General features: G+C 36.3%; 1 protein-coding gene across 1 annotated transcript in view; it reads right to left on the bottom strand.

The window, feature by feature from the left end:
- Positions 1-24,759, bottom strand: part of PCDH10 (protocadherin 10) — a 58,747-nt gene extending 33,988 nt beyond the window's left edge. The window contains exons 1-4 of the mRNA XM_031944121.1: positions 21,163-24,759; positions 19,373-19,431; positions 18,687-18,793; positions 9,165-9,470 (exon numbers count right to left, since the gene is read on the bottom strand). Coding sequence (XP_031799981.1) covers positions 9,165-9,470; positions 18,687-18,793; positions 19,373-19,431; positions 21,163-23,811 — 3,121 coding nt within the window. The 5' untranslated portion in view covers positions 23,812-24,759. The remainder of the gene's footprint in view (positions 1-9,164; positions 9,471-18,686; positions 18,794-19,372; positions 19,432-21,162) is intronic.
- Positions 24,760-25,524: the final 765 nt, after the last annotated feature.

Below are 25,524 nucleotides of genomic sequence, written 5' to 3'. Positions count from 1 at the left end.
GCTGATGGATTAAAAAAAAAAGCAAAATAAAAGATATTTTGGACACAGCCAATGTGGGAATTTGTTTTGTGTCACTACACATATTTGTTAGTAGATCTTGGTTTCTCCTTTGTTTTTGTTTGTTTGTTTACTTGTTTGTTTTTTCTAAATAGGCTAGGGGTAGGAGAATGAAAAGGAACAGGATGGGATAATGAAGGAAGATGTATTTTTGAAAAGTCAGCTATATATAATAGAGATATGCTATTTCATGAATAATCTGTTTGTTTTCTCTATTACTACCAATATTATTACACACATACACATACACACATTATACACACTACATTTATATGCATATATATGTATATATATACATATATATTCATACACATACACATTACACATACATTTGTTCACAGGAAGATGCCTATTTTACCTTGTATTTGTTAAGTTCAGAATCAAAATAAGATGCAAAAAAAAAGTTACTAACAGAAGTATATGTGTGGGCACACACACTTTAACCTGTATTCCACAAATCTCTGTGTGTATTTGTATGTATATGTGTGTATTTAATATGTGGCTAGCTATTTGCAATATTAGTTTCCTTTGCAATTATACACATTTTATATTATGCATTTAAAAACATTATTCTGGAAGAAATTCATAGTGTATCACCATGAATATCAAGTATACAACACAGTGTATCACGGCTAAAAGGATCCATAATACTAATACTAAGATTAATAATAATAATAATAAAAATCTTTACGACAAATCCTTTAAGTTAGGACAAATAGGTTGACAAGTAAAAAGAAAATAAATACCATTCTGTCATCTTATGCAGTTCTTGAAATAGTCTAGGAAGTTATGAAGATAGAAAACATTGTAAAGTGAAAAATTAGTAAGTTTCTCTATCAAATGGAAGGAGATTAATTGTATTATTAAACTATCTAATCTCAAAATATTATCTACAGAAGAGACAATTTTGCACTGGTTAAAGCAGAAAAATGAAACATTAGTTAATATAACTTCACCTTCTTTTGAAAACATTAGAGGTTATTTTAGGATTATTCCTTCCCTAAGATTATCATTAGTAGCATCAATAATCATTATATTATTCTAAAAATAAGCAAAGGTAGAGGAGATTGACTGGAAATTATACTAATTACTCTAATGGGATTTGTCTCCTATAAAAGTAGAATGCACAAAGAATTTCTATTATATTACTTTTTTGTGGTTTAAATTCTGGACTAAGAGAATTTACTGTAGCCATCATGACAATTAGACCATTAAGGCCAAATATAATTTAGTTCAATAAATAAACTTTTTCAAGGAAGACAATTATCATTATTACAAATTAGGATGCATTCTCATAAAGAATAGAAACAGAATTAAAATTTTAGAAACATGAAGAAACTATGAGAATAAAAATAGAGCACTGAGCAACAATTTTTTTTGAAAAAGAAAAAAACTACAGCATTTGCTTAAAGAGAAAAAAAAAAGCATAAGTAGGAACTGTTCATTTAATGATGCATGTGTCCAGAAAACAAGAAACAGTATCTAGTATAAAATAAATACTTTATAAATTTAGTTGAATTGAAATATCCAAAAACTCAACTGAAATTAATGAAATTGGGTTTTCTTTTTGTTTTGTTTTGATTCAGTTTTTTATGAAGCATATCATAAAAGGATATAGGAGTACAAATAGCGGTATTCTATTTTAGATGTGATAAGCATGACCATCATAGAACAGACATCATAATATGATAAATAAATGGCATTAGAGAGTACAATATTCTTTTATATTAGCTACCCTATTAATATCAGATTCTAATTATGTTCTAAGAACTAAGAACTCAGAAGAAACATAGAACTTCACTTAAAAATTGGAAAATAAGATGCAATAAACGGTAACTATAAAAATCCTCACCTTTGAAAAGGGCCTACATGTTTACTTCTGGTAAGTTGTGTATTTAAGCAAACAAACAGTGATAGGGAGAGGAAACATCTTATTTGAAAAGAACTGTTCTATTTCTATTAATGTTCATGTGCACGTGAACTTAATGTCTTCTCAATCTGTTGATAAACATAGGAATGATAACAGATTCTCCTAAGATTGTTCCTTCTAGTTCTAGAAATCTAGGAAGAAAGCAAAAGATTTAGAATTACACACACACACACACACACACACACACACACACACACACATGCTGATTTCTAACTCTATTTCTAACCCTAAATTTCTAACTTTCTTTTATTAGAAAAGACATAACAGCTGTCCTTCATCAATTAAATAGAATTAGCTTAGCATAACTTGTTCTAAGATCTATGCCAATGTTTAATGTTTTATTCCTTTAAATTCTTATGAGAATAATTTTTGGTTTTGTCTATGAAATTTTAAAATATTAAAATAATAAATCTCTAAAATTCAGCTATTTCAAGTTGCAAAATTTTGGAGAAAGTGGGGTCAAGAATTACATTTTATTTGTCTTATTTTACATATGATTTCCAAAGTTTAGAGCAATAAAATGAGTTGCATAAGTCCTATAGTTCAAACACATATGGATAAATGAATCTAGAGGAAACCTTAGAGTTCATTTAAGAGATGTGCTATGACCAAAAAAAAAAAAAATAGAAAATAGGGTAATTCTTAATTCTTGTACTTTGAACACAGTAACTGTACACAGGTTTGGTCATTTTGGTTTGGGTTTGAGTTGCATTATCTCACTGTTAGCAAACAGCAAATTTATGATCTGCTAAAAACCCTAAGACCTTTTTCACATTAAGAAAAGTGAGTCTCTTTTATCCTATAATTTGACAATTGATAATTTAGACTGGAATTCAAATTTTGACACATATCCCTACTAAAGATTTTCTTGGTATAGAATCACAGAACCTGAGATTTGAGAGCCTTTGAAGATATAGTGACCCATTTATAATTAGATCAAAATCTTTTCTACATCATCCCACAAGCATTGACACTGTTGTGGTTATCATTCAAAAATGTCATCTTTGCAGTGGACTTCAGATAGAAATGATCCAGGGAAAAGTTGTTATTATTTTACATTTAATATTCTGTAGGCTATTGAACATGTTCATGGTAGTGGAAATCACTGTTTTTTAGTTGAGTAAAAGCATTAAGATGTGAGCTCACTTTCTATAGGCTAACTGCAAGCATCTTAATTATTGTCATCATTATTGTTATTATATTTATCATCATGACAATCTTTTAGAATTTAGATGTAATTTTGAACCTTCAGTTTCTATATTCAACTATTTTCTACCTTACCCTCCTTAAACAAACAAACAAATAAACAAAAAAGCCAAGACAATTATCTTAATGGAAGAACGGGAACTGGAGTTTAACTTTCCTGGCTCCCAGTCTACTTCCTTTTCCAAGCTCTTTTTAATATTGCCTCAAATAAAATATTCTTTACAGTTATTTCCTAAATATTTCCTAAATAGCATTCTCATCTTCAATAAGGGCTTACATACATTTATAATATACCCAATAATTTCTACACTTTCTTCAGTTCTCTCACGTCCAGGCTCTATAAAAGTTGAATCAACTCCTATGATACAGTGGAAAGAACAGTGCCTTTAGAATCAGAGAATTCAGGTTTAAAATTTAACTCTGCTACTTAGTATCGATATAATTTTGGGTAAACCACTTCATCCTTCTGGTACTGATCCATAAAAAAGGGAGTTGAACCAAATCATATCTGCTGTCCCCTCCAGCACTAAATACTATCACAATTGATTGCTTCCTTCTTAAAGGAAAAGTTGCACTTTAAAGACTATGATTATAAATTATAAAATATGATTATAAAAGTTCTGTATGATTGCAGGAAATCCTATTAATGAAGGGTATTTTAACTAGTATGCTACTTCCAAATTACATCTTTTGATAATTGCTTCTCTGTATTCTGCTATTATGTGGAAACATTTTAACTCCCAAACGACCATCACATCATTTTGAGTGGTAAAAAATTTATATTGTACACTATTCATACATTTCCTATATCTTTCGAATTTTTCTGAGTGAAATCAAAGGCATGTTTTTTTTTTTTTTTTTAAAGCAGATTTTTGCTATTCTGCTCTTTATGTTCCAGGTTTACTATATGGCGTATTCAGAGTCCTATATTATATCCTATGTTTTAAAATTGAAATTAAATATTTAATTTTAAAACAACAATACTAAAGTTTAATTTTTTTTTCATTTTTACTATATAGCAGCAAGAAAATACAATCCAGGGGAGAAATATCATTAAAATTAACTAATTTTACAAAGAACCTAAATAATGATTTGATTATTTAATTATAAATCTACCACCTAATTTTTTTTTGTTTCCTTTTCTGACTGTTTGGATGAATCAATTTTCACTGTACTTGAATATTAAGTTCTGTGTCCTTATTTTATGACAATTAAAAATTATATTGAACTTGAAAACAAAAACCTTTTTCATGAGTTTCTTTTGAGTAGTTGGAAAATGATGATTAAGGGATTACAAAACACTCACTAATTAGTCAAAAGAAAGTAAAACATTACAACATATAGTATGTAATCTAATTCTTTTACCATGCATATCAAATATATAATACTTAATGGCTTTAAAATACCTGACAAAATTTTAATATATTATTTTCTTAAAAAGAAAATCATGGATCTAAATATATAGCTTTTTATGTAGAAATGAATTCTGTATGCAAACAAATTTAAATGATAACTCAGATTTATATTTTAGAGCTGTATAAAGAAAAATCAATTCCCTTTAGTCAATGATCCTGTATCAAAGATTGAGGAGAATTCATATGAAATTTCTGTCAGTATCTTAGAAATGATCTGTGATCTGAATTAAATTTTGAGTTAGTGTTAGACATAATCAAACCTTTTAATTTTAAAGATGAATAATACGTTTATAGAGAGATCTCAGTGTGGATGTTTTTGGTAGTATTTCACCAAAAGGAGTATTTAAAAAGGTAATATTTAACCAAAAGTTATCTCCTACTTTAGAAGCTAGTTTTGTAGCCCAAGAAAAAAAATTACTATCATACTCAAAATATGAGTGTCCATTTTCAAGTTCTTTTTTAAATAAGAAAGGGGTACTTATGTCATCCTTACAGTAAACCTCTCTGTTATATATTTAAAACCTATTCACAATCTGGTTCCAACCTATCTTTGAAGTCTAGACTTATTCCTCATTGGTCTGTTTCATACAGTATTCCTGAGAATCTTTTAATTTCCTATAAACACCTTTCCAACAACTACCTCTGTGTCTTTGTTCTCTCTCCTCACACCAACCTTCTGGAATCCTTTGCTCCCTTAAAAACAGATCAAGTGCCATATTTTACCTAAGGTTTTTTTCCTCAATTGCCCTATTGTTACTGATTAAACACACACACACACACACACACACACACACACACACACATACAGTTCCTTGAGAGCAAGGGCCAACAGAGATACTTATTATTGTATTAATAATACAATATTATTTTATTAATTTCTAACATAAGCCTGGTGATTACTTAAGAAATTTTTGATGAAAATAATATCTTTAATGACAATGTTTCACTTACTAGTTTTAAAACTATGTACTTTTAAAAAAAATTCTTGACCTGGGATTTCATTGCTGCAGTTAAGGAATATCACTCCACTAATACTGATTAGAACTTTTTTCAAAATGTATTGTCTTACAGGGTTGCATGAGGAAATTTAGAGGTTAAAGACCCTTCCCACAGTCACATAAAAAGTAAATGTCAGAGGGAATATAACTATGTATTAAAAATATAACCTTAATGATAATTGTGCTCATGAATGATTTTGAATAAAGGTCAAACTTTTTCAATTAAGCCTGAGTGGCCATACCACTTTAGAGGCACATTTGAGTTCTAAGATAGTATTACATATTAGATCAGAAAGAACTTTGGATAAATGGGTGACTAAGACTAAAGATAGATCATGAGAAGTGGGAACAGAGAAAGATAGATGTTTCAGCTCTCTCCTTATTTGACATATCCTCATTTCAACCCCTACTGTGAAGTCTGGACAATTTGAGGTGCCAGAGTTTGACTAAGAGATGAACCTGATGTTCTTCTGTGGTGGACAAAAGGGAATTCTTGTTATATTTAATTTACTTCTTCCTAGCAAAGTGATTAATGTGTTTGGCTTCCAAAACCCTTAGCACCTTTCACAATTACTAAAATTAAAGCTTCAAAACAGAAAATTTTCTTCCATAGCTCAAATGCTTATCAGTTAAATAGAAATTCACATTGTCAGTTGACGACTTAAAGAATTTTCTAAATTCTAATTAATTTCTAAAATGTTAAAATTTCCTTCAACATCTAAAAAGCACACTTGATCATAAGATTAAGAAAAAAGAACTAGAAAGGCATCATTTGCACTATGAATTTTAAATTCCAACTTATCCAGAGCTAGAAAGTATTTGTGCTTGTGTGATTACTTTTGAAACACTTAGCAAGGACAATTTGTTAATCAAAATATTTCAAAGGATGATCAAACTTATGGGCATTTACTTAGAAAGATGTTTTAAAATTTCCCATCATATGTCATGTGTGTTCCCCTTCAAAAGACAAAAAAAAAATTTAATCAAATTCTTTAATTCATACTTTTAGTATAAGCACCAAGCACATGTTATTTCTTACTGTCTGAGATTTAGTTTTTTTTATATCAAATAAAGTACAAAGACTAGATTTCATTTTGTTCACCACAAGCTATATTCAATAATAAACTTAATATTATAGTATTTCCCTTTTGTATTGTTTGAACTGTCATAATTGTATTGGGGGCTCTTCATCAGGAGTCCATAAAATATGCATTATTGTGTTATTTATTCATTATTTTGTTAACTGTGGTTCAGTAAAATTGGCTTTCTTTATAATTCTATGCATTTAAATTTATTTTCAAATATTATTTTCAGAAAAGATTTGTAGAATTCATCAGATGGCTAATGGGGTTCATAGCACAAAATCAATATTAAAAAACCCACATCTATATTTATTGTATCTTACTGAAAGATTAAATAATAGGAAATTATATACTTATGTTATGCTATTCCTTTTAATAAAAATAAGAATGTCTACAGTTAAACTGAAGGTATCTTAATATTCAATAATGACCAAAGAAAATTGTATGTTTAAATTATATTTATGCAACTATGATAATCAGACAAAAGAAAGACTATATCTTCTTAATCTAGTATGAAGCTAGAGAACAAAAAATATTTTACTCAGTGTATTGAATTTTTTAGTGTCTCAAATAACTATTAGTATTATCATTATGATTCACCTAAATCTGTTTTTATGCAAATTGTAATAAAAATGAGTCATTATCTGGCTGATCAAATAATATATTTCATTAATAAGGCAACTTACAAACTACTAAAAATACAAAAGATGCAAAATAATATAGTTTGAATTGTGCTTTTATTTTGAAATTGGCACATGGTATATGTATGAAGTTGATTATAAGAAAGCTTCTTTTATAAAGTCAAAAAAATTAAGTGAATTGAGAAGGGTTATACAGCCAGGAAATGTCAGAGATCATTCAGACTTGATGCTGGCCATCTATCCATCAAGCCAAGCTATCTCTAATTTGAAATTTAAAATGTTCTACTGACAACCAGGAATTAATTACATGTTAATGGATTATATTAACTTAGCTAATTACTCAAATTTCATATTTCATATATATTTATATATATAAACACAGTTACTATGTTACTACATGTTGAGAGACAACATGAAGGTTAAACTTGGCACAACTATGTCATGGATTTTGTTAGTCTTTCTAAATATGTGATTTTGACAAATAGTTGATCATCTGATAAAGACTGGCATCAATGTCTCTGAAAAGAAAAGAAATGAGAAAGAGACAATCCTTGATAGCTACAAGGAGTCTACTGGTTTCCCTATCAATGTTTAACCTAGAAAGGCCCTCTGTTCTTTGCCAGTTCTTTATTCTAGATACCAATAAATTTGAAGCATTAAGTCCAACAATGTTTTGTTGTCTAAGTCCATAATTGTTTAGGAGGGCATAGTTTTCCTTTCCTTCCTTTACATTCAAGATTTTCCCCCATACTTTCATCTCATTTGAATTTTCTTTAAAAAACAAAACTTGTTTCTTTTAGAAATGAGCCCTTATATTTCCAGATTCTGATTCTCGTTTATCTTTCCAATGGAAGATAGTAACTCTTCCAAATAAGAGAATTATCGTTAACTAAATTTTCTCTATATAGAAAAATGTTACCACCTTTCATCAAGAAGCTAAAGGTTTATCTTCCTCAAATACTGTTTCATGCGGTCTTGACCAAGACACTTGACTTTCCTCTGACATTTATCTATTACTTAAAAGGAAATCATGATATAACCTGTCTTCTTGCTTCTCTGATAATGAATGCTTTTGAGAACAAATGGTTTTTATATGTAAAGTAATTTGAAATGCTCAGATAAAAGCTGATATTCAAGAATAGGACATTTTTACTTTTTATTGTCCAGATCGATAATACTACATCTAGAGAATAGTCCTGATTATGATTTTAAAAACATCTCAAAGATAGAAGAGTCTTAAGGAATACATGGATGATTTGCCTATACCCATTCACTCCCAATCACACTGAGGAAGTAGTGCCCCTTTCTCAGTGTTTCTTCAGTGCTGACTATAATTGGAGACATGACTTCACACAAATGCTAAGAAGTTACCTAGACAGGATAAACAAAAATATATCTTTGGAATAGCCAAGAATTAATAACACTTAAAGGATAAATTATTCTTGCCTTAGCTCCTTAAAATGGTCTTCCATGCCACCAAGGAAGAATGAAAATATCTCAGTTTTAAGAAAAGAAGAAAGAGCCATCAAATAATTAACATAATAAAACATTCCACTACCTTATTTTACTCCATCAAAAACATGAGCATAAATAAGCATGAAAATAATTTCCAAAAAGAATGTAAAAGGCATTTGAAACCTCTTTTTTGGCCAAATTAGAAAGTATGCTTCTATAGATGTTAGCTTTTGCATGCTTCTATTGTATCTTAATGTTTGGAACCTGTCTTTCTGATCATTTTCCTCTTCAGTGGCACCTGAATATTGTCTAACAGAAAGGAAGATCAAGCTTTATTTCTGCAGAGAACCCTTTCATATAGCTTTTAGCACTGTACTTACTCAAATATGGTGGTTTGTAAGGCGCTCGTGTATTAGACAGCAGTCCATCCAGCTCCTTCCTCTCCAGAGTGCTGTGAAGGGCCTTCTCTTTACCAAAGGTGGAGAATGACCTCTCTGCCCCAGGCTGGGCTTCTGGAGTTTCAAATACTTCAGTGTCTGGCACAGAGTCCATCCCAGGAACATGCAGATTGCTGCGGTAATCTGCTGCCTGGCGTCCATCTGAGGGCACAAAGGAAGGCATCCAGCATCGATCCGAGTGGCCCAAAGCTTTACACTCCTCAGTACAGTTGGAAAAGAGATCCATTCCTATAAGTCAGAAAAAACACAAACTGTAGATGGGAGCTTTAGTATCACTGACATCCCTGAGAGAGGTACTAGAACCAAGGAAACATGGAGAGGGACTGGTAGAATCATCATGAACTCTCAAATGGAATGAATGTAACATTGCTGGAATCATAGAATTATGTAGATTATCACTAAAGTTCATATACTAATCTATACATAAAAGAGAAAAGCAATTTCTGGTAGGCAGACTACTGAAAAGCCATGGTTCATTTCATTAAGGTCCCTGAGAAAAATAATGGGATTGATATTATTCAGAACAAGCAAGGGAGTTATCAGATTTGGGGGTGGGTGGGGAATAGAACACTTATGATCCTCTAGAAAATATGATACTGAAATAACTCAGATGAAAGACTTTTCTAACTTTTAAATGATGATTACTGAACATTACTTTCTACTGGTATTTTAATGGAGGTGTTATTTAAAAGGGAGAACTGTGAGGTTTTAAAAGTATATTTTGAAATTCTGACATAGAGCAAAATGAGAATCCCATAGAAAGATCAGGAAAATTAGCATACCTTGGTCAGCTGAAATATCTAAATGAAATTCATTTTCTTAACAAGGAAAAAATCCATTTTTACATCTACTTAATAACTCTTTAAGAGGATATTCCTGATGACAATATAGTCCATATTATCACCATCTAATTACAACTCACTACCTGGAAAGAATTCTATAGCAAATTATTATAATTAGTGACACTCCAGAGCCAAAATACAGAGTGAACCTAGCTGTAGATCCTATTGACAAATAGGTTATTACTTGTTCTATACCAACAAATATTTGTTCCAGCCAACTTAATGCTGTTTATTTACAAATACTTTAATGCCATTAAGGTTTCAAATGAAAATGCCATTCCCAAAGACTTCCTCTGAATGGCATGATACAAAATAGTTTCTATTGGGAAGTCAAGCAAACATATGAGATTAAGTAAGATGAGCATTCTTTTTTGAGTGGCATACAGGTGTAAGTTAGGGGTGAGGAATTAAGGTTTTGTTCAGAGTCAAGTTTAGAAGGCTGGTACATCAATATGGGTTAGTTTATAACTTGTAATTAATTAAAGATAGTCAGTTCTCAGACCTAGGTCTGAGTAAGCTCCTCTTCTGTCCTGCCCTACCAACCCCATGCCCAACAGTTTCATGTCTTGCATCCAGGCATGGTTTATGGTACTTGCCTCGCTGGGAAAAATTCCTATTTGTGTCTCTGATGGTATCAAATACTGTTTATCACTTAACTCCCAATTTGGGATGACAAAGAAAAATCAGTTTTATGTTTCTGTTAAGTGTGGACAAGCATTCATGAACTATATTTCAAAACTCAATTTTAGTTATTAAATTATTAGTACCTCCCTTTTGAGGAATGGTGGAATATACTCTATTTTCAATTAAAACCAAAAGAAAGCAAAATAAAGATTTGGCTGAAATGATTATTAGATTAGCTTTAATTAATTAATCAGATCTTGACTAACCTACGCTTATGAGCCATTACTATTATTATTATTTAAAATTCTAGCTTATCCTGCATCATAAGAGAGAAATAGGTATGATGAAAATAGAAAAAAATACATTTTATTTTCCTTCCCAGAAATAGGAAACACTTCTGTATTATCCACAAGTACTCAGGAGATAAGAGCAGTTATTTAGGTAAATGGTTTTTTTATAAAGGAAGAAAATCCAGGGTTCTTATCACATATTAATCTCATTTTATAATGGCTTTTTTATTTTAAATTAAGCTATGTACGATACCAAGTCTGCCTCCAATTCTAACATTCCATTGATAATTGGTATGCAGAAGTCTGGAAATAAATTAGTGAGCAGTCAGCTGTTGAGGAATGCAAATGTGAATTGAAGCTTGGATTATAGAAGAAACTAGAAATAGCATAAAGAAACTCAAAATGGTATAGAAGACCTTTGACAAGCTCAGTCTTTTATACTATTTCTATCAGGAGGAATGGAAAACAAAGAGGAAAATAGTGCAGGGGATGGAAGATATGTTTCATTAATTAAGAAAATTAAGAAGAGTTAAATCTCCCTGGTGTGCCTTTGACTAAAATTCCTATAGAATACAAGAAAGCTCATAAGTCATATTTTGATAAAAGAAGTATTAATGAAAATGACAATTCTCCTAATGTAACTTCCAGCCATCTAGGCAGGACAAGAAATAGTTATTTTAACATATGAGCCATAAAGATCAAAAGGAATAGGCAAGTATCAGATAAAACTGGTAGTTTCATTCACAAGGTCATATAAATGATATTTTCAATCTCTACCAAGGAAATTATTATAATTAAGTCACCCTCTAACAAAAAGACATTTTATGTGTGCCCAACTTCATGTCAAGTTGAGGAAACTGTTAATATTTAACCATGTGACATAATGGCAAGAAAGCTAACTGTAGAGTCAGAAAGACCTACATTCAAAAATGTCTCTGTCTTAAAATCATCTGGATGACCATGGACTAGGCACTTCACCTTGCAATGGCCAGGTATCACTTTAAGACTGCAAGCTGAAGAAGTATTGATGATTTGCAAATATACATATACATACACACACACACACACACACCCCTCTCTGGAGGTTTGATGCTTTTTTCCAAAGCAATATAATTTTTAAAATATGTAAAAACAAAAGACCTTTAATCTTGATTTTTTAAATTTAATAACAATTAGGTGTTTTTAAAGAGCTACTTTGATATTAGTTACTAATCTCTGTCTTTTTTCCTAGGCTACTCTTATATGTTTGCTGAATTTCCTTTTTGAAGGAAAAGAAATGTAGCCTCTAGCATATTAAGCAAGAATTCTAAGGATATTATGTTCAACGATAGCTGCATAGGTTTTTAATTACCATCTTTCCTTTTTTGTGTACTTGTTTTACTTCTCCATTATTTCCTATATATCTGTATTCTTGTATTTAATATTTTCTTTTGAGGTTGTGCCTTTTTTTTTTTTTTTCCATTCTTTGCTTTTTAACATGCAACTGAAAATCTCCTAATAACTGTAGGTCTAGATTAACAAAGTTATCAGTCAGTATTAGTTGAAGAACATGTTCACTGTGCATTTAGCAAACGGTTAAAGGAAAAGAATATGTGTCATGTGGAAGCTTGTTTGTTAGTGGATAGAGAGATAGACATTTTGCATGATAATTGAGACAATTGCCATGTGAATTGCCAAGTGAACCTGGGAAAGTCACTTAAATCATCCCTCAGTGTATTCATATGTAAAATAATACTATAAGAACCTTCTTCACAGGATTATTGTTAAGATCACATGAGATAATATATGCAAAGGGTTTTGCAATTCTTAAAGTGTAAGATAATGCCATTTATCACTATCATGACTGTTGTGGTTTTTCTTGTTAAAAACAGACATTGTTTTCTGGAAGGATTTTCAAATTACAAGAATTAATATTTGTTATAAAAAGCAAATGTTCATAATGCCATGGATTAAACCTCAGATTCTGTCAAAAATCCTTCGCTTTTGCAATAACAGAGTATTTGGTCAGAGAAAGCAATTGTCTAGAAAGCTCCTTGGTTCTTTTTTCTTTTCTTCTTTTTTAAATTCTGTAGTATTTTTCAATATGTTCATATAATCACTCTAGTAAAAGTATAAAAATTTCCTTTGACCCTCTAAAATAACCTTTCTTTTGGAAACTCTGGAATTCTGTTATAAAATGAGTTCAAGTGGCTATAAATAGTTGAGATTGGATGTTTCAATAAGCAGAGAAAAACCCTCTGTTTATTTTTCTTTGGGAAAGTAACAGTCTTTAGAGCACAGCAAGGCAAAGCAAACAACTAGAATGGCTGTGTAAGCAAAGGCCCTGATTTCTAAGAGAAAACTATCCTCACACATTGTAAGCATTTCAGATTTTTAAAAATCTCAGTACAAAAACCTAAACAATCCACCAAAAATTACCAATTTAAGTTACATAGATACTGACAATTAACAAATACACAGTATTATGTTATGTTTTGCTTATGCATTCTAAATACACATTAATTATGAATAGATTTACTAGGTACTAATATAGAGTGCTCTACAAACTAAACACTAAAAAAATCTGATTTTTTCTTAAATTTGAGCACAAATGAAAAATCCAGGAAGAAAGCTTAATTTAATACTTGCTATTTAATTCTTATAATATCCTCAGTATATCAAAACCAAGAGAGATTACATAGCAGAAATACACTGATTTCTCAATATTTTGGTCAGTTTGAAAATGATTTCAGAATATCTTTTCCTCTAAAATCGGTTTCCCTACATATTTATTTTTTCACCATTCAGAAATAATTTCTAGCAAGATGCATGACAGCTGATGTGATAGACTGCCTGTTATGCAAAGATATATTTAGTCAAAATTCAAAATACCTATTTTTCAGCTACGGAGTAAGTCTTCTCTTATGATTAAGGAAAATAGAAAATCACAACTGAAAACAAATTGTAATTTCAAAAATATGACAATCTGCCTGCAATTTGTGCTATTTTTCTATTGAATCTAATTTCCCAAAATTATGCATATCATTTTTAATCATTCAAAGAACTTGCACACACATATAATATACAATCATTGAATTGTTTAAATAAATATCAAGGATATCAACATTTTTCACTTTTCTAGGTCACCTTCAGTCCTACTTTTAGGTATTTTAACTCTAAGGCAATCAGATATTAATTGGAAAGCAAAGATATTTAAAAACATAAAACGAATTGAAGTTGAAAATTAAAAAAATCTTCCCACACTACTTTTAAAGACATCACCATCACAATACTTACAAACATTTATGGAGAATAGACTTGTCCTCTAGATTTATCATAAAATTGCCCAACCTAGGAGAATTTCCCCCCCTAATTTCTCTGCTAACACTTCATCTTTTTCTTTTTCTTTCATTTACAGATATTTTTTCCATATCAATTTGTATCATAGCACTTCACCAGAAACCAGAAAGCAACCTTTCCACACAGTGGACAAGTTGCAACCTGTCTTTCCCCCATAACAACATAGAAGATGATTTGCCTGCATCTAGATTTTGAAGGGAGTGGAAAAAGGAAGATATCTCTGAATCTTCACCTGAATTCTTGGTTGTTGTATTTTTTTAAATATTATGTCACCAATGAAAAAATGAAGCAAAAAACATGCTTTATTTGCAATTCAGGGGAAGGAGATTTTTAAATTAAATTCTTATATGAAACATTAGACATCAAGATGAAAAACAACTTTCTTAGCAATTATTTTCATTTAAATAGACTGATTTCAATGCAAAGGACATTTTACTTTTGTAGCAGTACCAAAAGTCAGCCTCTTCTCATTATTTCCTATAGGAGACATACTTCCAGGAATTTCTACCAAATACTCTCCCAGTTTCCTGAAAGATAGCCTCTGAAGCTAATGAGTGAAGTAAGCCAATGGAACAGAAGTTAAAATTCAAAAGGGCAAAAAACCACAAATAACTGAACATTTGTTAGAATCCCATATAAAATGAGTTGATCTGAGCCCTGTTGATCATGCATCTGTATCTACTTGGTGACACGGAAAACTATTTATACCAACATACATCCTTATTTGGGATTGCCTTTTCAACCTTTTTCCTACAAAATACTAAGAAATATAACTTCATTCATGGCTTAGTCCATTGCCATCCATAATTAATGTATATAAATAAATGATATTATATACATCTCAGATAAACCAACAACATTGGGAATATTTGGGTCCTTACTCCCCCAGGATGCTTTATTAGCTTTGTAAATCAACAAAAGTCTCCTTTCTTCAAGTTATTGGCACACTTTCTCAAATCACAAATCATTTCAGAGTATTTTTTAAACATATTGAATATCTTAGTGATTTTAAGGATAGTTAATTCGGATTTTCCCTAGAGCTGCTTATGCATGAACCTACCACATTTCCCTGGCTCCCTGCCATACCTAAGCAATACATCAATAGCACACTGAAAACCTCGGGAAGCACCTTGACAAGGCTATAGACAGAAAGTGCCACAGAGCAGTGATCAAGCAGAAGAGTTTCCCCACATGGGGCCAGGTGCAGAGGGAAACTGACAAAGCTCATGTGATTCTCTCTGCAGCTGCCAGCATGTGTGAAGCTCCTCTGTGCAAAAGATTGGTGATAATCTATGGCTGTGAGGAGCCTCCCTCAGGAGGAGAAAAGGAAAGGGAGAAAAAGCTCAACAAAGAGCATAGATGGCAGATAGATAGACAGACAGATGGACAGACAGACAGAGACAGAGAGACAGATACATAGATAGAAGGATAGATGGATAGATAGATAAATAACAGAAAGAGATCAATGCTTTGAATTTCTTTATCTACATTTTTATGAATAGAAATGGGAAAACTCAAAAGAAAAGAAGTCCAGAAGGACAACCACATAAAAGTCAATTAATGGTGGGTATATAAGAATGTATATGTGCGTGTATGTGTGTATAATAAAAGTATAAATATATCTGTCCAATATTTCTTTGCCCGATAATCTGTTAATTGCATCAATTTTGGATTAAGGAAACTGCTAAATTTCATTAAATATTTGTTTTTCTTACTCTGCAAACCTGTAGATTCCTTACATTTCTGATATATCATCTATATTTATCCTCAGATTAAAAGAAGGAAATAGGATTTTTTAAAAAAGAAATTATCAATATGATATCTTTCTTTGGGGGAGTTTAACAGTCGTAGTGGTTTGCAATATATTCTGTAAAGACAGCTTATTGTAAGATTTTAAAAGAAAATAATTTTAATATTCAATGCATAGGAGATAGACAAGACCTGTGATTTCACTAGTATAGGGTAGTTCCAATTGAAAAACTTTCTTAACTTATGAAAACCCAGCATGAATTTTCTCTTATACTAATAGTCCTGGAAACTTACTTTGAGCACTGATAAATTAAGTGGATTACCATGAGAGACACAACAACTATAAGTCAGAAGGGGAATTGAACCTAGTGTTCCATCCACTCCAATACCCTTCAATATATAGAAGCAGCTGTTGTTTGCTTTTTTTAATAGTAAAAATTATCATTGGAGGGATTACATCTCATTAAAGTATATATTTATATCATAAGTGATTTTGTTCCTAATATTTAATATTGCATCACACATTTTGTGGATTCCCACAAAATGAATAAATATACTTTCAAAAGAGTAATTTTCAATCTTAATTTTATAATAAGAAAGTTTTTATTTTGATTAAAAAAAAGAAAGATAAGATAAAGGAAAGAAAAAAAGAAAGAATGAACAAATAGCTTCAGTTTGTCATATGTCCCAGGAGTTCATATTGGAGCATTTTAATTTTTTTTCAAATGCTTTGTGGCCTCAGGGAGAATTTGTCAGAAACATTACCACAGTGGCAATCCTTGGTTCTTCTAAAATAAAATAGCTACTAGGAAGATACAACAATAAGATTAAATTCCCATCCATCTTTCAAATGCAACTCTTTTTGCAGCTATTTATTCCTCCTCTCCTGTTAAGTTATTATAGCTAATTATGTCTGATGGTCTAAACTATTAGAAATGTTCATTGACACGGGAATTGTGTGGTAAATTGTGACAAAAAAAAGAAAGAAATGCATCTAAATAAACTTAGAGATGATACTGCTTTAATTAAAACACAAAAATAAAACTAACCAGAGTGCTCACTGCTGTATCAGAAACCCTATTTTTTTTTTCTAAAAAAAAAAGGAATGGGAAAATCAAAATACATAGCTTTTTAAAAGAAAACAATAAATCATATCCCATATATAGGCCAAAAATGAAAGGGACTTTGTCCTCAGATAAAACTTCTGGCAAGATCTGGTTTGTTGTCAGGTTCCCAGACACTAAATAGATGCTCTGTTCACTTAGCGTGAAGGCTCGCAAGGGGCAGGGACCTCCAGGGACTCTTGGCACTTCTCAAGTCTCATTAGGTCTGCATATTAATGACTTGCAGTAACATAAAGGACCCTTGAGCAGCTCCTCCTTTTTTTCCCTTCCTCCAGCCTGGGTTTCCCAAGGCAAAGGGCAGCAGCAGACACACTACATATTAGCCAAGTAGGAGGCCTGTGGCAACCACCACAGCCAAGAGAATTGGGGAAGTATAAAACCCCTTGCTACACTGCTCCAATACTGCTCAGTGATTCTGAACACGATGTTATATAAGGGAGTGGGGGGTCCCTATAACAGTTTATATAAGGACTCAGACTTGTCCATAATTCTATGGTCCCAAATGAAACAGGACAAAGAAGTCTTCTCAAACTTTGCTGAACATGAATGGTCAAGCGACATATATTATTAGTAGTCACAAGAATAGTATTGGCTGTCTTGTTTCTCTTTCTACAAAATACAAACTATGAACCCCAAATTAGAAATCTAAAATATTTATAGAGATAGAAAATCAGGCCTTTCAATGATTCCGCTAACATGTTAGAATTGAAATATCTTTATCTCTATGTCTGCAAAAATCATGGATTAGAAACCTATGAGATAAACAACATTAATACACCATGTAGAGGAAAAGATAATCATAAATACATTATCACATCACATTTTCTAAAACTGACCACCAAAATATATTAAGAACAGCAATGTTCCAAATATGCATTCCATTCGCTTAGGGACAATTTTATCTCATGTCCTGTCTAGTACTTGATATAGTGGCAATTTCATTGCTTCATGAAGAAAGAGAAGTAGCTTCTACCTCAATCCATGATTTATAGAGTGTGTGACTTTTGATAAGTGACTTGACCTTAGCATCTCTAAGTTTTAGTTGTTTGATCTATAGAATGAAAAATTAATGTTTTTTTACTTTGGGGGAAAAAAAAAAGATGATTTCTTCAATTCCCTTACAAATATAAGACTTAGATATTCCAATCCAGACTATTCCCCCCCAAAAAAAATTATATTTAAACCAAATCTACTTCTACATAAGTTACAATACTTATCTACCTTTTTAAAGACTGTCAAAAAAGCATCATATTACTTCCTGATCTATGCCTTTCTGCATGATACATATAAACATACATTTTGGACATATGTATGTGTATGTGTATATATATACATACATACATATATATACATACATACATACATATATGTATACATACATACATAGATAACATTCATGAAACTACCTCAAAGATTATACTCTCTGGATCTTTTTCTAAAAGGCAAACATTTCTAGTCACCTAAGGTCACACTCACCAGAAGACTGACCCCGGTTGGTGGCGTCATGGTCGCTGTCTCCTTGCTCACTGTCTCCATGTCCACTGTCCTTAGAACTTACTATGTCAGCTTCCTGGAATGCAGAACTAGAAGTGCAAAAAATGTTAGTATTAGAATAAACATCATAAAGAAGAAACTGGGAAAATATTCTTCTGCCATCACATGGCCACAGATGGTGCTGCATGTGTACAGATCTTTTGCTAGCATGTAGTTTTGCAAGATGCTGATTTTCTTATTCTTAATTAAGCTTGAAAAGCAATCAGCACTAATAATCATAATAATAATAATGACTAATAATAGTCCATTTGCTGATTTCACTGAATCACATTCCTATTATTGTTGCCATCCAGAGTACCCATATTTTAAAATTATTTGCTCTTGTCCCTTACATAAAATCACACCCAGATCAGTTAGTACATAATGTTAGAAGGTGCCAAGGTGTGTGGATTTATAGAAAACTAAGTTAAATTACCTATGTGTAAATGAAGCAAAGACATACAAGTTGTGTTACTATATTGATTCCTAAACATCAGTGTAATTATGATTTCATTTTTGTTCAATTCTATGTTTTTAAAGTTCTTCTTTTTGCCCTTCTTACTTTATATTATCACTAAGAAGGTCACAAAGTCTTCACACACCACTCTAGGAGCAAAGTTATTCCATACCTGTTTACCCGCCGAGGTCTGTCAACTAGATAACTGAGCTCTGCTCGCTGATGTTTAGTCTAGAAAAAATAAATCAAAAGCATTTGAACTCCAAATGTTAAAAAAAAAAGAAAGAAAGAAAGAAAGAAAAGAAAACAATAGCCTCAAAAGCAGATATGCATCCATTGCTACATATCTGAACACTTAGAGAGGCTATCTTGAGACCTCAAACTAATGGCTGGAGGAAAAGTGAAAGGGAGGTAGAAAACTTGCAGCCATGCATACATTATAAACTGATTTTTTTAGTTCTGTTGAAGGTGAGGAGCCTGGCAGATGAAAGGGGTGGGAGTTGGGGATAAAGCTAGACTTTGCAAGGAAAAAAAAAAGACTATTTTTAAATGACCTCAAATTTCAAAGGTGATTTTAATTTTAAATGAGGCATATACCACTCTACCCATAGCTGCTAATGTTAACCTTTTTCTTTTTCTTTTTTTTTTTTAATGTATAATCTCTCTTCATTGGCCCAATAAATGTGTTGGAGTGAATACTTAGTTAATGCAATAAAAATAAACAGCACACTCTTAATAAGAAAAAAGTTTGAATATTTTCATGGAAATTCTTTTTGTCACTTTATTTTCAAAATGTGCTTCCATACAAATGAGTAATACAAATAGTCATGAAAAGTCAATTAATAAGCTCTAATTCTCAAAGTGAGTAAAGCACCTGCCAAGAGAAGAGTTCATAAAACCCCAGAGGTCCTTTTCTCTTTCAGTCAACCACTGCACTCTTTTTTTCCCACACAGCATACACACTTTCATGGGCACACACATTCTTGGGTCTAAACCAACTTCTCACACATTCTCTGCCCCACTCCAAACCCCCACCCCCATTTTTGCTCTTTGCCCTTTCTCCATCTTTTTAAAAAAAACTAAATCTGGATTGCTTGGCCAAATGCTTTTAAGAAGAATGCTAACAGCATCGAAAGATCAAAGAACAGTGGCAAGAAAAGCAAGAGGTTGGTCATTCACTAAGAGAAATATAGCTGGACTGAAGATTGTGAAACCATCCCTTTAGTCTAATCTAGCAACGGGCAGTGCCAGACCAGCTTCATTCAAATTCACACGGTGTGGGCATGTGGCTGCAACAGTGTCTGTGTTGCTGTCCAGAGTAGAGAACTGCTGGCTGGCTCTTTTTACAATGGGAGTTCAGAAGAAAGGGAACTCATTCGATCAAAGGTACATTTGAGTTTGGACAACTGTGTAGAGTTAAAACACACTTTAGCTTCTGTTTACAGGCGATTGAAAGCATTGATAAACAAAGCAAATGAGAATCCACTTTATTAAACACTGGGACAGACAGACGCAGAAAGCAGGAAAGATGTTTGAATGTGTGTTGGAACTCACTCCCCCTCCATTCCTCCCTTTTCCTCCTCCCCACACTGGCTTTCTGGGAACTTAATGGACAGAAAGGGAGTTTGAAAGAAGGAAGAGAGGAGGGAAGTGGGGGGGGGGGAGGAGGAAAAGTGGAGAAAAGGGTACAGGAGAAGGGGAATCGAAATAATTGTGGAGAGGAGAATGCACAGAGGATCGGGGGCATCTGATTATACAAGGAGGAAGGAGAGTGCCAGCCTCTTCCCCAACATTACAAGGAAGCTAAGATCCTAAAAATAAATAAATTAAATAAATAAATAGATACACAGGGCAGCCGAGGCGAGAGAGAGAGTACGGTGCACCAGTGATGGATGTGCCGGGCTAGAGGAGGCTTTCTGATGGAGGAGATGATAGATGGTGGTCCTTTCGCTTGAGCCTTACCTCGTTGGACAGTATGCTGCCGTTGGAGATGATGTCGGGCTGCTGGTCAGTGTAGCCAGTGACGATGGCCCCGCAGGGGTTGTGCTCAGTGTCAGTGCTCCGGGAAGGGCTGCAGGGTTTGAGGAACATCAGGTCGGTCTTGGCAGACTCCGGAGTCAGGCAGACCTGATAGCAGTAGTTCTGGTTGTGGTGGTGGGAGCCGAAGCCTCCGGACTCCTCTACTGGTACCTGCGCGGGGTTGCTGGGCACATTGGAGCTCTGAACCAACATAATGTCCGACTTGCTGAGCTTCTTTTTGCGCGCCCGAGCCTGACGGCTGCAGCAGGAGGAACTCCCGCCGCCCGCGCCCCCACAGCAGCAGCAGCAGCAGAGGCAGCAATCGCTGGCCAGGCACGTGTATATGTTAAGCTTTTTCTCCTTCTGGCAGCGCACGGCCAGCACGATCATGGCCAGCAGGAAGATAAAAGACACTGACCCCAGGGCGATGATGAGAATGAGGGTGAGATCCAGCGAGGTCTCCCCGCCGCCCGAGCGGCTGGGGCGCTGGTGCTCTCCGCCGGGACCCCCTCCTGCTCCGCCCCCCCCGCCGCCGCCCAAGGGTTCCACCGCCCCGTCGACCAGCTGCACCTGCAGCGTCGCGGTGGACGACAGCGGGGGCTGCCCGTGGTCCCTCACCTCTATCACCAGCTCGTAAGGCCGCTGGAGGTCGCGCTTGGCCGGGACCCTGCGCGCGGTGCGGAGCTCCCCCGTGCGCCAGTCCATGCGGAACAAACTCATCTCGTTGCCCCGCACGATGCTGTAGGTGAGGCGGGCGTTCTCTCCGTCGTCCGCGTCCACCGCCGCCACCCGGGTGAGAAGGTAGCCAGGCTCCGCGGAGCGCGGCAACACCTCGCGCGCCGGGGTCCCGTTGCGCCCGGGCAGGGGCGCCACGATGGCGGGAGCGTTGTCGTTCTGGTCCACGATGAGGATGTTGACGGTGGCGTTGCCGGCCAGGGCCAGGGGACTGCCCGCGTCCCGGGCTTCCACTTGAAAGCTGAAGTCCTTGAGCTGCTCGTAATCGAAGGAGCGCAGCGCGTACAAGTAACCGTTCTCCGAGTTGATGGACACGTAAGTGAAAACGCTCATGCCCTGGATCTGACAGTCCAGGATGGAATAGGCGAGCTGGGCGTTGGCCCCCTCGTCTCGGTCGGTGGCGCTCACGGCGTAGATGTAGGCGCCCGGCACGTTGTTCTCGGTCACATACACGTCGTAGACAGGCTGGCTGAAGCGCGGAGCGTTGTCGTTCACGTCCGACACCTGCACCTGGATGGACTTGCTGGTGGCCAGCGCCGGCTCGCCGCGATCCCGCGCCACCACTGTCAGGGTGTACGAGTCCCCGGCCTCCCGGTCCAGCGGGGTCTCGGTCACGATAGTGTAGTAGTTTTTGAAGGAGGACTTGAGACGGAACGGCACGTCCCCCAGCAGCTCACACTGCACCTGCCCGTTCTCCTCAGAATCGCGGTCAGTCACACTGAACAGGGCGACCACCGTGCCGGGTGCCGCGCCCTCACTCACAGCTTCCTTGACTGTGCTGAAGCTGATCTCGGGCGCGTTGTCATTGGCGTCCAGCACCCGCACGAGTACCTTGCAGTGTGCCGGCACGGCGTTGGGCCCCAAATCCTTGGCTTGCACATACACCTGATAGACGGGACTCTCTTCATAGTCCAGCTCCCCACTCACCTCCAGGCGGCCGGTACGAGGGGACAGCCCGAAGAGCTCCCGCGCCCTCGGGGAGATGTGGCTGCTGAAGGAGTACACCACCTCACCGTTCGGGCCCTCATCTGGGTCCGTGGCGTTCAGCTGAATGACCAGAGTACCCGGGGGCGAGTTTTCAGGCAGGGACACGGTGTAAACGGGTTGGTCGAAGGAGGGCACGTTGTCGTTGGAGTCCAGCACTCGGATAGTGAGCAGGGCCGTGCCCGTGCGCTGTTGCTGAGGGGGTGAGCCCCCTCCTCCGGCGCCTCCTGCCCCTCCTCCTTCTCCTCCACCTCCCCCGTCCACGGCGGTCAGCACGTAGCGGTGCACCGCCTGCTGCTCCCGGTCCAGCGGTTTCTCCAGTACCAGCTCGGCGAAACGGTTGCCATCGCCCTGGGTCTGGACGTCAAGAGAAAAGTAGCTGTTGGGGGTGATCTCGTAGTCGCGCAGGGAGTTGGTGCCCACGTCTGGGTCGAAGGCGCTCTCCAGTGGGAAGCGGGTGCCCGGTGTGGCACTCTCTGAGATCTCCACGGTCAGGTCGGGTTCTGGGAAGGCTGGCGGGTTGTCATTAATGTCCAACACTTCGATCTCCACCCGAAACAGCTCCAGCGGGTTCTCCAGAAAGACCTCCAGGTGCAGGACGCACGAAGGGCTCTGTTTACAGATCTGTTCGCGGTCTATCTTTTCGTTCACGTACAGCACCCCGGTCTCCAGGTTAAGGTCCAAGTAAGGGGTCCTCGAATTGGGGACCGTCTGGAAACGGCGAGCCGAAAGTTTTGTAATGTCCAAGCCCAGATCTTCGGCGATATTGCCCACGAACGTGCCATGCTCCTGCTCCTCCTGCACCGTGTAGTGCAGCTGGCCGAGGACTCCCTCCACCATCCAGAGCAAGGCAAAAAATAATAGCACAATCATCTCCAATGGGGAAAAAGGGAAAGGTTTCTCCGCAGCCAAAAGCCCCCCAAGCACCCCACCCCCTAGCAAAATCCTCCAAAAATACGAATAAAAGTGCACTATGTGGCAGGACTGCCGGGGCTGGGGTGTCTTGGAAAGATTTAGTATTCCTTTTGATTCATTTTAGGGTTCTAGCCCCCACCATACAGCCTCTCCTTTTTCGCGCTTGGCACACGAAGGAAGGCAAACGTCCCCTCTCCTCATCTGTAATCTTACCACTGGCCAATTAATAAGATAATGATAATACAGTATTTCAGCTTCTTTTATTTATTCCGATAGTCTTGGCGCAGGGCAGTGCAGGCAAATCCCAAGGAGGAAATTTCGGTATTTCAAGACTGTCCTCGGTTTGTCTTCCTGCTGATGGGAGGAGGAGGAGGAGGAAAAAGAGGAGGAGGAGAAGGAGGAGGAGGAGGAGAAGGAAAAGCAGAACGAGGAGGAAGAAGAGGAGCAGAAGGGAGAGATGCCGCTGGAGCCGTTGAACATGCCTCTTAATTAAAAAAAAAAATAATAATAATAAACCACTGGTAAAAAGCACAAGCCAAAAAAAAATGTTTATAACCAGCAAAATTTTATGTAGAAAAAAAGCACCAGTGCTTTGCAGCATGAAACTTTCATTCCATTCGGTTTTCTGGTTGAATTTCTCTTCTTGATATTTCTCTCCCCTTGTTTACATTTAGGGGCATTTCCAATCTCTTCTCCTCTTCTTCAGCCTTGTTCTTTAAAAATGTGGTGAGCAGTTTCTTGCCTGCCGTTTCTTCCTAATCTCTTTCCCTCTCCCTCTCCCCCCCTCTCTCTTTCCCTCTCCCTCTCTGTCTCTAGCCTATCTCTCTCTTCTCTGCTTCCCTCCTTCAGTCTTAAATGCAGCTTCTGGGATCTCTGCTGGCAGTTTCTGAGCTCCGAGCGCTCGGCTTCTCTGTTTTTGCGCAGCGCCCTCCATCTGCCAACCAATTGCCAAGCAGCAACACCCACTGGGGTAGAAACTGATTGGATAGACCGGACGTCAAGCATGGACGTCATCAGGCAACTGGGCTGGGAGGAGGAGAGTTTGGTTCCAGAACAGGTCTGGGAATGTGTGTGTGAGTGTGAGAGCGAGAATAACCCTGCAGGTCCCGAAGCGCTTGCTAGGGGAACCTCTGCTTCGGAAACTTAATATTCCCCTGCTGCAGACAGTGCATGGGGAATAGAGGTTCCCCTATTTGCATCAGCAACACTAATGCATCATAGCAAAAACAGCAATGTTCTCTCCTTGGAGAGGTGTTTCCTAGCATGCTAACTGAGCCTCCCCCCTTCCCCATTTTGCATCTCCCTCGGTGACATAGAAATAGTTGTTTTCGGCTCCAGGCAAAAGGCCGGGGGGGGGGGGGGGAAGTTGCAGTGAATTGACTGACTTAAGCTTAACTAGTACGGTCTCGCGACTGAGAGCAGTAAGGGAAATAATACAAATGCAAATAATTTTGCTGCCAGGGATTAGTCTGCTCTTGGAAGAAGAGGGTGGGTTTGAACAAAAGGTCGAATGAGGATTATGGTGAAGACCGAAGAGTTAGGGGACCAAGGTAATGGGAAGGGTTCTGGGAAGCCCAGAGGTTCCCGCCAAACGATTTGTGCTGACAGCTTCTATCTCTCTGTCCTTTTAAAGATGATCGCTACTTGCATAAAATGTTAGTCTCAGAATGG

The sequence above is a fragment of the Sarcophilus harrisii genome, chromosome 6 (assembly GCF_902635505.1).
Source record: "Sarcophilus harrisii chromosome 6, mSarHar1.11, whole genome shotgun sequence".
NCBI classification, from domain to species: domain Eukaryota; kingdom Metazoa; phylum Chordata; class Mammalia; order Dasyuromorphia; family Dasyuridae; genus Sarcophilus; species Sarcophilus harrisii.
The sequence above is the reverse complement of the archived record's forward strand: the minus strand, read 5'-3'. Positions and strand labels throughout refer to the sequence as shown.